At 37.1% G+C, this 16462-nt stretch overlaps 1 protein-coding gene across 3 annotated transcripts in view; it reads left to right on the top strand.

The window, feature by feature from the left end:
• LAMA1 (laminin subunit alpha 1) overlaps positions 1-16462 on the top strand; it is a 101121-nt gene that overhangs the window by 32804 nt on the left and 51855 nt on the right. For all 3 annotated transcript variants that reach the window (XM_048938524.1, XM_048938525.1, XM_048938526.1), the window contains exons 5-16: positions 156-335; positions 3242-3331; positions 3755-3872; positions 4698-4876; positions 6345-6450; positions 6921-7081; positions 10926-11066; positions 11361-11534; positions 12769-12870; positions 13633-13844; positions 15302-15413; positions 16276-16386. In XM_048938524.1, coding sequence (XP_048794481.1) covers positions 156-335; positions 3242-3331; positions 3755-3872; positions 4698-4876; positions 6345-6450; positions 6921-7081; positions 10926-11066; positions 11361-11534; positions 12769-12870; positions 13633-13844; positions 15302-15413; positions 16276-16386 — 1686 coding nt within the window. The remainder of the gene's footprint in view (positions 1-155; positions 336-3241; positions 3332-3754; positions 3873-4697; positions 4877-6344; positions 6451-6920; positions 7082-10925; positions 11067-11360; positions 11535-12768; positions 12871-13632; positions 13845-15301; positions 15414-16275; positions 16387-16462) is intronic.

Here is a 16462-nt window from a genome sequence, read left to right as displayed (position 1 = left end):
TGAGAGTGGGGAATATAATTTTAATTAATTTAACATCTCACTATCCTGAGTTTCTGAAAAACAAACTTAAGTGTTACATGTTTATTTCTCACACTAAGATGTTGTTGTAAATGGATCGCAGTTACATTTATGATTAATTCAGAGCCTCTTCTCAGATTCACACATCTCTGATCAACGGCAGGCCTAGCGCTGATGATCCTTCACAAAAGCTTTTGGAATTTACTTCTGCGCGATACATTCGCCTACGACTGCAGCGTATTAGAACCCTTAATGCTGACCTCATGACTCTCAGCCATCACGATCCAAAAGAACTCGATCCCATTGTTACCAGAAGGGTAAGCTGATTGTTCAGAAACACTACTCAGTATGACAGGGTGGGACAGCCTTTTCTGGTCTCTGAGAAACTACTTCAACTTTGCCATCCACTGAATTGTTCTGAAAGGTTATTAACAGATTTTTCCTTTCCTTCCAATGTTATTAACATGACATTTTGCCAGAGACAACTCTGTTTTTAAAAGATTTTTAATTTTGTTTACTTTTTGATTTATTTGCTCAAATGATTTAATCTCTAATACCCTGGGAGGAAAGAACAAAGTGTAGTTTGACTGTTGCAAGTGTCATTTGAGGTTGCTCTTTATGCAACTGCAATATGATTTCTAATGCATTAAGGATTTCAGTGGTCTGATTCATAAAGAGAATTGTTTGAAAATCTTGCCATGATGAATTTTCTTCACTTTTTTTTTTTAAAGACATTTTAATCAATTGTTTTTAAGGCCAGAAATAATAATAATTTACACAAATACACATTTGATTTTGAAAGTGGGGAAGCTGAGACAGCAAAACACTTTGACTGCCTCAGCATCTTACAGAAACATGATTTTGGAGCTCCTAGTAACAGTGCTTGCCATAATTAAATTTTCTGCAATATTTCTGCTTTATATTTAACTGTTTTGACATCTTCTTAATTTACCTAAAATTGGTGAGCTAAGTGGTCAGTGGCTTCAAGTTCTTCTACGAAGTTAGAATTTCTGAGGACAGAAAAATACAAGAAATGTTCATTTCTCAACTCTTTTTTGAGTATTTCTTTAAGAACATCCACAAGCAGCTAAGCTAGAGTAGAATCTAGAATCCTCCTCACTTTCACTGCAACGTGCCCCTTGCATTTGTGGCTTCTCTGATGCAGGCAATTCTTGTGCAGAGATGCTGCTTCTTGCCGAACTATTATACATGCAGCAGTGTGACTGTGTGTTGAGGAGGAAACTAGGAGTGTATGGTGCTATGAAGTCTGGTTGAGTAGCTGGGTATAGAAGGTAGAAAGGAACCTGTCTCTTAGCAGACTTTGGTAGGTACTTTTAGCAGGCAGCCGTGCTCTCATCTTGAGCAGAGGTGCCTGTTCAGTTGTAGCATTTCTGAAGCAAAAAAAATCTGTATGTTCTGCTCATTCCATCTGCCTCATGTGGGAGCTGCTAGCATGAGGACTGCATGCACAGAGGACTGAACAGCTGTTCCTGCTGTGCTTTACTGGACACAAGAAAACAGTTAACACAACGGCTAAACTGATGAGATGTTCCCATGGAGCAGCCTAGTAGATATTTGGATACATTGATAGTATTGTAATATCAAGAAATACACGGCAAAAAGGGATTTTTGACACGAAATCATACAAGCATGCAGTTTACATGGAGAACAAGGTTCTGAGAATAAATATTTCCATTGCTTTCATACTGTACATTGTTGTGTAATCCAAGGCTTAGTACTAGCCTAGCCAGCATAATTTAGTGCATTTTGCATGAAAAGCTACACACCTTCATCTCCGTAAGGTGTGAGATTTATTGGGTCAGGGTTCCCAAGTCCTGATATCTCACTCAGTGTCCCTACACTGTGCAGTCAATGACAAAAAGGTAATCACTTCCACATTTCTGCATTCCATTTCTGTTCTTTTTGAAGGCATGACATCTGGTTGTTGATAACCATTTTATCAGTGATCTAGTATATAATCAAAACTGCTGAAGCAGAACTTTTCTAAGAGTTCAACAGCAGTTTTGTTTCTGTATTTAATTTCTTTATTTATTTCTCTCTGTAGCATTTGGTTAGCATTGGTCTCTTGTTCAACTTCAAGCTGTGCACAGCTGCTGTGAGGCACATACAGTATGAGTTTTAAGAAAACAAGATAAAAGGGAAGAAATGGCAATGGAGTGAGCTACTTGGTCCTCCAACTTCTCCCAGTCTGGATCTCCTTTTTTGTACATAAGGACTTAATGCTCATTAAATTATTTATGTATTGTAATCCAACACCACAACAATTAAAAAAAAAAAAGACTAAAATGCTAAACATCATAAAAATTTTAAAGACATTAAAAATTCAGTGTTCAATGAAAGAGGCTAGTTTGCTCCAACTCCAGGATCCTTAAAAAAAACCAAAACAACAGTCCATGAAGTCACCAGGTCTGACCACGCAGGACCAACTCTTCATCCTGAAGCAGATGACTGTAGGGTTGTTAGGTCTGAGAGTCTTGAACTTTTTGCTTAGAAGTGTAGTCAAAAAAGTATTTCTTTTCATTCCTCTGTAGTACTTCCCCGGATACCAACAGGCCAACCATGTTGATACTCCAGCTGTAACTGAACCCAGATGGTCTTTCCTGCCTTTTCTTTGCCTTGCAAGTTAAATCCTTTCCTTACACATGCTGCTTTTGCTCACCACATGGCAATATAAATAGATACTATTCTACTGTATCACTGAATCTCAAGCTAAAAATTTGGATAGCATAGAACAGTGTCTCACACTAGTAGGAAGGAGTTTGTCTGGAATAAAGTGCACAAAGAGATTTTAAAGGAAGGCAGAGTTCTCATTTTAGAAAGCATACTCAGACTTCACAAACTTAAATTCAAAAATAGTAGTTGTTCTTCTTCATTGCTTTTATAAGGTGAAAAAAGGCTCTTATAAAAGCAAATTTTGGCTTAAGTCACATTCAGTGATATTTCTTGAAGCTTAGGAATTGTGTGTACTTCTTTATACTTAAGAGTTAATCACTGCTTTGAACCACTGAGGAAAAACATAGGAAAAATATAGAAATTCGCTAAATGAAAGGATTCTCCAGGTAAGAGAAATTCAAAGTCTCTTGTACTTTGCAAGCATTTTTCAAGTAAAAAAATAGAGATGTGCTGTCATTTTATTATGTAGGAGGGAAGACAGAAATAGGTGTAAATCTATTCACCTTTTTTCTATCTTTGATTTTTGTAGTACTACTATTCAATAAAGGACATCTCTGTTGGTGGCATGTGTATTTGCTATGGACACGCTCGAAGCTGCCCCCTGGATGAAGTCACAAAGGTATTCTTTAATCTCACTGATCTATTTTCACAATATAACTAGTCCAATTTGCCTAAGGTGAATGGAAAATAGAGTCTAAAAAAGATCTTATTACATGATGCATACAAATGATTTGCTATAATTTTTTTCCTTTGCTTTCTAAGCATATCTGGGTCTCTGGTAATTCAACTTTTTTTGAAATGAACTCTTTCTCTTTGATGTTGAAATTAAATGGTTTGAGGATCTCCAGATATTGCCTGTTTTGCAACACAGGAGAGTTGCCCCTCTTTTTGTAGAAAGACTATTTTTCAGTAGTTAACATAGCACGGTTGTGGAGCATTTATCATTGCCTTATTTTGGGAGTAAAGCTGATATTAGACAGATTTTTGGGAACATTGAGAAATTATTCTTTTAAAATTATTTAAAGATTTTTTTTTTTCTTAGAAATTGCAGTGCCAGTGTGAGCATAACACGTGTGGCGAGAGCTGTAACAGATGCTGTCCGGGTTACCATCAAAAACCATGGAGACCAGGAACCATTTCTGCTGGGAACAAATGTGAGAGTAAGTTTGCACAAACATTTAGATAAATTCATTAAGAATTACATTCTTTCTGGAAGTTGCTTTTCATAGAAATTTACACTAATTCTCCAAAGCATCCAAAAATGACCTACCTTAGTCATAGCTGTTTAGATCTTTTTAAGTATTCTACCCAATACAACTGTTAGGCTCATAGACGTGTCGTGCAATAAAACTTTCAAAGAGGATCAGACAAAAGAGTCTTGGAGATTTATTATACTCATGTAAAAACTAGCAGCTTCGCATCAATCATTTTGTTAGCTAATTGAAATGCAGATTTCTTACTTGATCATAAATTTCAACAGATTAAAAAAAACCCTTTGTTCCGATAACAAATGTTTTGAAATAAATTACCCCACTGCTTTCCATATTATTTGATGGATTGAATTAAGCTGTGCCAATGAGTGTCTCAAGGGCCAGCTAGTGCATTTTCCCTCTGCATTACTAATGCCTGGCACTAGCTGCAGACAGTTAAGAACCAAAGGACAGAATATTTAAGAGCAGTTAATAGTGATAGCGCACATCAGTATTGGCATCACTCCTCACAGGAGTGTGATTTACGGAATACTGCCAAAAGGAATCCTATTGAAGCAGTGACAGTATTTTTGAAATGTGCTTACTTGCTAAGAAACAGAATGTATTTGAGACTGCTGAAGCATACAGCGTGGTTAATGGGAAGAAAATCACACTTCTGAAATGAATTTATATGCTCTCCTTCTTGCATTTCCACTTTGGAAAGCATCAATGTTGTAGGAACTGTTACACAACATAAATAATAAAAAAATGTATTTCTTTTTTGTTCCTTCTTAGAGTGCAACTGTCATAACAAAGCTGAGGATTGTTATTACAATCAGAGTATTGCAGATCAAAAAAGGAGCATGAATATTCATGGCCAGTACACAGGAGGTGGTGTCTGTTTAAACTGTTCTCAACATACTACTGGGATCAACTGTGAAATGTGTGCTGATGGATATTTTAGACCACAGAAAGTAAGATTTGGGAAATAACATCCTAGTGTTTTGGTTAATGATAGTGTGATATGATATATATTTCAACTCATTGTTCATTCAAACATATATTCATTGCAGAATAACTAAAAACTGTACGTGATTTTTTTTATAGATTACATACCACCAAAACTTCCAGAGAAAAGCATAAAATGCTTGTGAGGGAGTGCAGGTCTTATTGCTTTAAAAGAAGCTGTTGTAGAAGAAAAGAATAAGTAGATATGTTTTCCTAGAATGGAAATGTAATTGTGATAGGAAACCTTTTTCTCATTTGGATAAACCTCTAAAAAGTGCTAACATTAAAGATTCAGTGTCTTTATAAGTGCCAAAATTGTGTCCTGTACTATAACAGCCCATTTCAACCAATGTTATAAAGGGTCCTTTCATGGTTCTAAGGTTGAACTCTGCTTCATGAAATATGATGTCAAAAATTCTTCCTCTTGATGTGTTTATTGTAGAATATGTGGTCTCTAAGCCTACTTTCCTGTTTATTGACAAGTGTGACTCTTTGGAAAAATGACCTAAGTTCCACACAAGACATTCATTATTGTATGTCTAATGAGTAAATGTGAAGTTCCTGCAGTGTTAGAAGTCCCCACAAGAAAGAGAAACTGAATTTCTTTCCCACAAGGTCTTACTACAGAAAATTTTCACACATATACGAAAGCCCGTGCTTTAGAAATCCAACGTAAATAGATGCAGAGAGGAAGGGTGAGTCTGTGTGAATTTGATTAGACAGCACCTACAGCCAATAAGAAGAATTAAACCTAAGTCTGAGATTGGCTAATTCGCTTGTTATAAGAAGCGCTGAAGAAAAGTATTCAATTCCTAGCTAACGAATACATGTCCATGAGTCATTATATATTTGCTTTACATTTCAAGTACCTCAAAGGAAAATTTCAGGTTTCCCTTAAAAAAAAAAAAAAAGGAAATCCTTGCCATAAAATTGCATTGCCTTGTAGTTCAAAGCTGTATAGATTTTGAAGTTGGTACCAAATCTTCATGAGTAGATAATCTGTCTTCCCGCTGAACACAGAGCCAAGGATTTCTTCTCATTTCCTTCCTCTTTGAACTGGAGTGTCTTTGCTACAAGTGCCCATTCTTGTATCAAACATTTCCACTATCTTTGGCAAGCCATCACAGTGATTAATTGCTGTCACGCTAAAAAATATTTAGACTATATGTGTCAGGCAACAACTTCCAAACATTAGTTACTCTACCTTTGACTGTGCTGTTGAAGACCAAATCGTGTTCCTATATCTAAGTTTTTTTCTTGATTGCAATCCCCTAATCTTCTGTTTGCTAAAATTACATTGAGTCCCTTGATCTGTTGCTGCATAGCAGCATTTCTGGTTTTCATTCATATTAGTTTCACAGACAAGAAACAGATGTAACATTATTTTTCCCAGTTAATAACTTGGGAATTTTACAGAGAATATTTGTTTTGTAGGTTTCTCCCTATGACGATCATCCATGCTATCCTTGTGGCTGCGATCCATTTGGGTCTCTGAGTTCTGTCTGTGTTAAAGATGAGCACCAGTCTGATTCACAGCATGGTAAGGGAGCAGAAAATGTTATTTTCTCTAAACTTCAAATCTTGCTAACGTTTCTGGGCAGTGAAGGTATGAGGGAACAGTACCTTCTTGTCAGTGGCTGCCAGTTAGGTAGCACTTCAGAACAATGGTAAATATTTAGAAAGGAGAGGTGAAGGAAATGTCAGGTTCCTGAATATGGTCTTGTGTGGGAGATGACAAGCTCTGAGCATGTGAAACAATGAGAAGGATTGAAATCTGACGCTGTTGCTTATGAATGCTATTAGAACTGTCACAAAATGAAATAGGCTGCAGTTTCTGTGCATCTGGTACTCTAAGAACAAAAAATAGATGGTGAAGCTGACATTATGCCAAGTACCTAGGTGGAATGTACAGAGTATAATAAAAAAGGAATGCTGAGTTACTCATATGTTCTGAGACATTTTAAATCCAGCGTGCTGCCTTCTCTTACCTTTCTGTTTTTGCTCTTCAAGGGACTTGGCCAGGGCAGTGTCAATGCAGAGATGGTTACACAGGGGAAAAATGTGACCGTTGTGCATTTGGATATCGGGGTTATCCAAACTGCTTGCGTTGCAACTGCAGCCTTGTTGGTAGCATTAATGAAGATCCATGCACAGAACCTTGTCTTTGCAAAGTGAGTATTAAACTCTCATTTCTGTTTAAAAGGCAACTGTGGAATGAGTTTGTAAATTCTTCTTTTTTTTTTTTTTTTTAGTAAGAAAAACTTCTTCATTAACTAGAGACCTCACTTCTTTTATATCAAATACCTTGGTGTGACTGTACACACAACAAACTAAAACTTAAAATTACTAACTATTCTCTGTACTTAAAATATACGGTATCATATGTTGAATAGTTTGTTATATTTTTTGAATACTCTGTATGTTTTTTTCTATAAAAATGGGCCTGACTGACATTAAAACTGAATAATAACTGCAGTTATGAGTGTAAGAAAGAATCTTAGAGGGAATGACAGTGTACCTAGCTGGGTTTGTTTTTAGCAATGAGCTAATGTTTCTCTTAAAAGCCACTAACCACATGTAAAGAATGGGTGTGTTTATAACACCTGCTTTTTGCAAAGTAACTGTGCATTTGGGCAAAACTTTTGGAATGACTAAATTAGACATATGTATGAAATCTGATTGTATTTGATTACAAAATATAAACCATCAATAATTTTAACAAAAAAAAAAAACAAAGCAGATTTTCCGTGACTGCTTTTATTTTTGGTAAACGTTCAGTACCCTTGAAATATCTTGCAGCTGTAGATTCTAAACTGTATTATAGAGCTCTGTATCATTTAAAGAAGTAACATACAATTTTTTGAACCAAATGTTAGCCAGTAGTTTATATATTTGTTGCCAAGTATGACAGCAAGTAGGAGCCAAAAAACGCCATGGTTTGTTGGACAGATTTTCTGAAACTGCTTAGTTCTTTTGCATGATTTATCTAATCCAAATCATTAAATGTATAAATAACCAGAGTCCTGAAAAAAGGAATAGTTTGAACAGACAATTTAAATGAGGAAAAAAAAAGAAACAACTATTTTGCTTTCTTTTGAGCTGGAGTAACACTATTAGAGCTGTTGCAGCTTATGGGTGAACATTTTGATATAAACTGGACAAGAAACTGTCTCCTTTCAGAGGACGAGCCTAGCGTACAGATTTTTTTTTTGGCCAGATCACTGAGAGTGTCACTAGCTGTCAGCACAATTACGTTGGAGAAGGAAGCTGTGTGCTACAAATATTCAATGAAGTTGACAGAATTTCTAGTTTCTAAGCCTACATAGGCTGTGTAAACTCAGTAACACAAGTGATTCCCTTTTACATTCTGAATATAATCGTAATATTTGATTATCATAATATTTGATTGTGAAACACAGCTGTCACAGTCTAATACTCTCTGACCAAATACTTCTGGATGTTCTATGTGTAGAGGAAGAAACATTTCCTATCTAAATCAAATTCTACTAATAAAAAGATATTTTATGTTACCTAAGATTTCAATTTAAAAAAATGATTCAGCAGTGTACTGAATTCACTATGCAAAGACAAAACAGCAATTTGCAATACAAAGTAGAATCACAGTACAAATGTGGTTCTCATTTGGGAACTCATGTGGTCTTCATATACTCATGGTAGTATCAAAAGTCATCTTTACATACTCACAGTACTGGGTGTCCCTACCTGCTGGGAAGGAATGTGTGTTGACACCAGCTCAAGCTTTTTACTCTTTTCAAAATTCTTTTGTCAATTTTTTTAAAGTTCTTATGTTCTGTTTTGATCTGAGCACCATATTCACTACCCTCACTCCCATGCTGGTCTGGCTAACTTAGGGAGACATTCACACTTTTAAAATAAACTCCAAGGAGAGTTTTCACTTGTTGATCCATTTAAATGTTGCCATCTGTTTATTTAAAACAAAGGTTGTCCTCCAGACCCCTTTGCGCTGAGATACAGTCTTCTATGCAACAGTCACTCTCTGGATTATTCCCAGAACTTCATGGGCACGCATCCCTTGCTTTCAGTCCTCTTCCATTGTAGAGGCTTAATCAGAGAGTCACATCCCATCCCTACAGTCTAGTCAGTCACAGCAGCTCTTGAGGTCTAGCCATCGAATAAGGTTCTTAGTATTCATTAGGAAATAAGAAGTCATTTCATCCAGGTAAAGTTACAGAGACAAAAGGAACATGCGATCCCAGTGTACTGTGAAAAAAGAAATAAAGAAGTTGGAAAAAACCACACAGTTATTGTTTCTGTAAAAATCCAATATTCCAAAAGCCCGTTGTTTCAGGATAATCTCAGATTTCCCTTTGTATGGTACTTTTCCTATATTTATGTATTGTTGGGGATCTGTTAGGCCAGGGCTTGAGCTGGTGATGGAACACCTGGTGAAGGGGTTGTTTGTCCAGGGGGCACAGGCACATTTTTTGCACCTTTGCTTTCCATGTGCACAAAAGGAGTGGATCCCAGGCCGAGCCATGCTTGGCTTGTATATGGGCAGCCATTGAAGAGGGAGCAGCAATTGGACTTAGGCTGCTTCTTGAAAGAGTGTGGTGCATGGTCAGAGAGCCCCTTGTGCCTGCTCACAAATACTTTACCTGCTACCATTAAGAACCTGCCAGAAAAGTATTTTGCTGCTTTGTGAGCAGAATAAATATTAACAAATTAAAAAGCAATCATCCTCCTCCTTTGAACGAAAGCTAGAGAAATTGCCTAGCTTTTTCATGTGGTTTGTAGAACTGATCGGTATTTTTGCTTATAAAAGTTCATAACCTACCAGCTTAGAGAGAGGCCTTATGTAAACTTGATATGCCAAATGCTGGTCCTCAAGACTAAACTGTTGGTAGTGTTGCTACTAAAGGGCTCAGATTTTTCTCTGGCAATCCAGAAAGTCACTCAGTGAAACCAAATTTAATGTAAGTCTGGAACTGGGAGTGGCTCTTCTGATTGAACTGGAGGCTGCTTTTCAGGGTGCAATTTGGTCCACAGGCTTCACATTTCAAATTGCACTGCAGAGCTCATACAGGCTTTCTTGAAAGAGTAATACAGATATGCAGGACACTGTATGCCCTGCAGTCTTGGTGTCATCATCACATGTAGCAGGGATCTTTGTGAGGTTCTCTGTAGGCTGAGATAGAACAGTGATGTCTTGTTCTGATATGAAGCACGGTCAGGGACAAGGGTAGTGGGAAAGTGTTTTGCATCTTACTGTATAGAGGTACCCACTGAAATCTACTTGCAGAATTTGATGGTGATTTACTCAATGTTTTTTATACTTGTTTCTCAGAAACTTATGTTTAAACTGTTCCAATAAGTAGCTGCATAACATCTATACAAATTTAACAAGGAAAAATATTGAGTGTCCTGCTTTGGGTTTTTTTTTTTTTTTTTTTTTTTACCCCTATAAATGGTATTTTGAAAGAGGTATGTAGCACGCTGTCGTAAAGTGCCCACTTTGCACAGTAATGAAGCATCAGGCCAGTGTTAGGAACTAAAGGTGTTGATATGTGATATTCCTCTAGGAATAGGTGGCAGTGGAGTGGTGGGATGATTGTGGGGTGCAAGTGTGAATGACTGCTTGAGGAACTGTTGCCTTGAAACTGGCTGTGGTGGCCTGAAGAGGCAAGCTGTGCTGTAGGTACACTTAATTTCTTCAGAGTAAGCTAGAAATCCATTCTACTTGAGAAACATACAGACAAACTGACAGAAGACTTTCAAACCCTACCTGTGTGCTGAAGTTTCACTGAACTGTTATCAGGGTATATTTAAATTTTGATGAACTAGCAAATTCTGATAACTCTCTCCAATCAGTTTTAATTTTAAGTTTTGAATCTTATTCAATAAGCCTAATATGATGCTGAAATCTGTGTTCTTTTATAACGTTCTTAATGCTGTTATACCTAAATCCCATGTAAACCACTGTAATTGTTACCATAATAATGCTGATGTGAAACAATTGTTATATGCCATTCACAGGAAAATGTAGAAGGTGAAAACTGTGACCTCTGTAAACCAGGATTCTACAACCTCCAAGAAAGAAATCCTCAAGGCTGCACAGAATGCTTCTGTTTTGGGGTTTCTGATGTCTGTGACAGCCTAACATGGCCCATCAGTCAGGTATTATATGTTACATTAGTGACCTAATATTCTTTCCTCAGGCAGCTGCAACATGTACTGTATTTCTCTCTGACGTGCACCTGAGCTAACTCTAAATTCTGGCACGTATATCCTTACAGAGAAATGGATTTTCAACATCATTTGACAGCTCTGAGGTAGTCAGTATGTCATTTCATTGCAGGCTTTAGCTGCTGGCTTGCATTAACACCAGAAGCATAGTTAATGAAAGTCTGATGGATTCTGTAGTTCACATGAATATCTGTGGATGGGTTTTGTGACTACTTTCTCTTGCAGATTTCAGACATGGCTGGATGGCTTATTACTGATCTCTATAATGCAAAGGGTGTGCAACCTCAGCGAGGCCAATTTGATGGTCCCCGTCAAATAAGCATCAACAACACTGATGCTGTGAAAATTCTGAAACATACTTACTACTGGTCAGCACCTGAACCGTATCTAGGAAATAAAGTGAGTTCTTGCTTGGAGTCAAAACTCTTAATTTCCCTACATTAATTATACTATATTGCTCTCAAAACACTGTACGTAAACAGTAGCTAATCAAAATGTTTACTTACTGAGATGTTAATATACAAAAAATTCATCTCTGTGTCCCTGTACTTTTTCTCTTGCATCTTTCATGTATAGCATAAAGCATTGTCTTTCAGTTTGATGCTGTATTTCTATGCACTGAAACCTTCAGAACTGCTGTGTAAGTTCTTTGGTCAGCTCATGAGAAGTAATAAAAATATGAATATAGTTGAAATATATTTATAACTTCTATAATTAAAAAGTACAAATAAAAGCCACGTTTACCAGACTTCTCAACCTGTCTCTGTTCCTCAAAGCATAATATTCCTGGCTAAGTATAGTGCAGAATCCCCCTCTTGCTCTTTGAGCTCACCACACCACTTTGTTCTCAGCCTATCTTTGACTAGACAATATATTCTCTTTTTCTTGGTTGTTACTAACTTTCTTGCTCACATTCCCTATACTCGTGACTCCTGTCTCAAAGCAAGTGCCCTTCACCATCTTTGTGGCCTTTTGATGGACTCTCACCATTATTTCCACGTCTGTACTGTACTGACAAGCCCAAAAATGGATGAAGAACTTCATGTGTTATTTCACTAGTGCTGAGTGTAGAGGTGACCTCACTTCTTCAATTATTTTCAGTACAATCTCTTTGCTCATGCACATTTATTTGAACAGACAAAATGAATGCAAGTCTAATAAGTATAACTTTAAGGAGTAGTTTTTCACAGGAGAATGTTCACTCAAATTCTTATTTGATGTACCTTTAATGTAGGTCAAACTGCTAAAACTCTTTCACTTACTTTGAGTCAGCAGCAGATGTGGAGTTCTGGAGCATGAAGGTGGAATATGGAATGTGAATAACTCCAGCATGCTTTGCCCTTTGGCTAGGACAGTAGCATAAACCTCTGCTGTTGAAAGACCTGTGGGTGTATTGCTGAAACTTATCTAAATCTTCTGTAGAGCCTTCGGCTGACTTTCCCCACTGGAACAGCAGCAACAAGCCAGCACTTGTCCCTGTGCTTATAGGCACAGCCTGTTAATTTTTCCTTGGAAAGTAGTGTTTGCGAGCCAATCTGTTCTTTTATTCTGGGGTGAATACACTGGACTTTCTCATTGCTCTTTGTGTTGATTGGAGGTTGTGTTGTTAAGGCTTTCTTTTTTATTATTTCAGCTCACAGCTTTTGGTGGGGATTTGAAGTATACCGTGTCTTACGACATTCCGATGGACAGTATGGACAGTGATATAGTATCTAGCGTGGATGTCATCATTAAGGTGGATGGTTTTCAGCTGGCTACTACTCAAACATTATTAGAAATCCATGAATAGGTTAAAAAAAAAAAAAAAAAAGGAAAATAAAATAGTATTTATGTAGCAGTAATTTTTAATTCCTTCCTAGATCTAATTTTTAAATCATGTTTTGAAAGTCACTATGAAGATTTTCTTGCTACTCAGTTCTCTGCTTTTCTGCTTTGTTTCTCTGAAGATGTAGTCAGATAATTCTATTCTTATTTTTAGAAAATAAATACCTAAATCTTAACCTTGCTAAAAACAGGTGGTGGTAATTGCTAAATGAGCAACATTCTGTTTAAAAGGCAACTACAATAAGCTGAATTAATTTATGTTTATGAAACAGATGAATATTTGTTCTGTTTGTTTACTTTTCTGTAGTTATATTGCAGTTAAAAGCTAAGGCTCCATATGAAGTTCAGGCACCTCTGAAAAAGCTGTATTTTGTCATATGTGCTTATTAATAGAGCAAAGTAGAAAAAAAAATTGTTTTGTAGAGTTTGATTTTTAATTTAACTCTTTTTCTAGAAGAAAATCAAATGTCTCCGAAGCCTCTGAACCAAAAGAGAATGGGATTGCAATCTTCCTGAATCTATGGAAAATACAGACATTTTATTTTTAATTTTTTTTTTTAAAGAAATCTTGCTTCTTTTCTACGTTATCTGGATGTGCATCTGACACTAAATGTAACAGCTAAATGAGATTTCCATATAGATACGAAAAATGTTTTCTGTATTTCACTTTCAGGGCAACGGTCAGATTTTGAGCACAAGAGCAGCGGGTTTGTCATTACAGCCCTATGAGGAGTACTCTAATTCAGTGAGATTGGTATCAGACAATTTTATAGATTTCAATACAAAAAAAGCCATAGACCGAGAAAGGCTGATGACTGTTCTGGTGAATGTGACCCATCTTCTGATCAGGGCCAACTACAACATTGCCAAAAAAGCTGTGTACAGGTAAGGGACAGAAAATACTAAAATTAATCTATATACTCATGTTATTTTCGTGCATGTGTAGAACTGCTTGTGGTTCCTGTAGTTTTGCATTAACAATTTCTAGAAGAAAACATCCTTCATTGAATTTTTTTTAAGACTAGTGTTGTCCACATTCATGTGGAATGTGCAGAAAAGGACACGCAGCTGTTTTAGGGATATGTAAAGCAGAATCATTGTTTTCTGCCTTAAAGGAATATTCCCTAAAGCCCTATTACAATGGCAGCTTTGTTAGAGAGAAATACCTCCTGAACTCTCAGAAGTGTGCTTATTTTGGTATGTTGCAAGTTAATCCATCACTGATGATTGAGAACCAACCAATAAAGAAGCTGGCTGTAATTTCTTTTAATATCTGTTTGTAGATGTTCTGATGGTCATTTCTAAGGGAATGCTTAATAGGAAAATTGGTCTGGGCTGGTTTACCTTATCATTTCATAGTCTCAAGTCAGCATTAGCAGTATCTTTATCAGTTCTTGCAGATCTCTCTTACCTGTTCTCCAAATTATTCAGGAATAAAATGGTACTGGTCTCACGGGAATGAGTTCCAGTGCTTCATCACTTGTTTACTTCCCTTAGCCTTACCAGTAGCTTTTCTTCCTCATTCTCTAAATTGGTAGCATTTACCTTCGACATCATTATACCTGATAGCTAAGCATGAAGAAAATTCACTTTGTGCCCTTGGGGAGTGATTATATTTATGTCTTTAGGGATAGTGTGTTCAACTTTCTGGAATGTTTGTAAAGATTCACTTATCATTTTACTGGTTACTGAGAAAATTTACTCTACTGCAAAATGTTTTTGTTTGTACTATTAGGGAGGTTTTGCCTTGCTTTGTAGTATACACCAACAGTGAACCAATGCTGTTTCTCGCTACTTACCCACCTGCAATGTATGTCTAGTTCAGACATGATCACAGAATCACAGAATGGCCAGGGTTGGAAGGGGCCTCAAGGATCATGAATCTCCAACCCCCCTGCCACATTCAGGGCCACCAACCTCCCCATTTTATACTAGACCAGGCTGCCCTGGGCCCCATCCAACTTGGCCTTGAACACCTCTAGTAACATGATGTGGTTTAAACCTATCTTACTTCAGGACTGCAATAGAAGTCTGCTCCACTCACGTACTTCTATAATGACAGACAGGGAGCTTTTGATTAAACCTCACTTCAGGAGAAGGCACCAAGTCAATGGGAATTAGAGTAAGGATAACAGGATGGGGGCACAACTGCTTCCAGCTGAGAACTGCAAATGCAGTGACAACACTACCGTCATGGTCTTTTCAGATTTTAGACCATTCCTCAGCTGTTGCTGCCAGGAGGCAACATACTCAGTGGTAACATACTCAGTAGTCCCAACCAAACTGCTTAAAATGAAATTTTGGGGAAAAAAATATTGTGATGTCTTCATGCTTGATCCTAGGCTGGACTCAGTGACCCTGGACAATGCAAGTGCAAATGTAATAGATCTTTCTTCATCAGCAGATGTGGAATTCTGTGAATGTCCTCAAGGTTATACAGGAATATCATGTGAGGTAACTGTTTTGTGTGTGCAAACTGGTCTTTTTTTCTGAAAGGATCTAGGTTTTAAAGGCAAGCATCTTTTAATTACACTGCCATTAAAGTGTGTATTCTGTGGTGAAATGCTGTGTACTGTACACAATACCATAGATATTTTCTTTTTGATACACTGAATGGGATTTTAAGCTTACTTCTTGAATTCCATTTGGTGTCACTAAAAGATGATAATACATGTTACAACATTAGTGTTGCAGGGGGAGTAGCTGTAAAAGCTCTGTGAAGCTGTTTCAGGCTTACCTTACTCACAAATAGCTCTTTTCCTAGATCTGAATTGCTCATTGCATTTCTGTTTTATGTAGTTAGGTTTATGGAGGCAATAAGAATCTTAGCAGGGTGGAATGCTAGTCTTCGGAAGATATCACAAGGGTCAAATGTGTAAGGCTAGGTGGCAGTTTATGTGAATATCTGTGAATAGAAGATTGTGGAGGCAGAGCACCACCTGCAGAACAGCAGGAATTATTTTGACAAATAATTTCAATATGAAGCCGTGTGCCATAGTATCATTAATGATTCTGCAGATGAGATAGACCATCTGTTTTTTATTGTCCTATAATACAGAAATTCATATATTCATCTGCAGAAAACTGAACTTATGTGTCTCCAGGGTACGAAGGGCTGAATCAAAGTTTTATGGTGCTAATTCTTATTCCCTTCATCCAGTTCAAGTTTGCAGTGACATCAACAGAGTTGAAAGAGCATTCAGTTTACCACTGTGTGAACGAGTCAGTGGGTGGTCGGAAGTGGTCTCTTTGTAAATGATATGAGGCGCGCATTTAGCACATAATGCCGCTGCTTTTTCTCCTCATTTCTTTTCAGTCCTGTCTCCCTGGGTACTACCGAGTGGATCGAATACTCTTTGGTGGTATTTGTCAACCCTGCAAATGCAATGGGCATGCAACTGAATGTGATACTCAAGGTGTTTGCTTTGTAAGTTGTCCTCTGACTTGTTGTGTCTTAAGCATCTGTTTAGAAATTAGGAGAGCATTTTGTCTGTGGGAGACAA

Source organism: Lagopus muta, chromosome 3 (assembly GCF_023343835.1).
Source record: "Lagopus muta isolate bLagMut1 chromosome 3, bLagMut1 primary, whole genome shotgun sequence".
Taxonomy (NCBI): Eukaryota; Metazoa; Chordata; class Aves; order Galliformes; family Phasianidae; genus Lagopus; species Lagopus muta.
The sequence above is the reverse complement of the archived record's forward strand: the minus strand, read 5'-3'. Positions and strand labels throughout refer to the sequence as shown.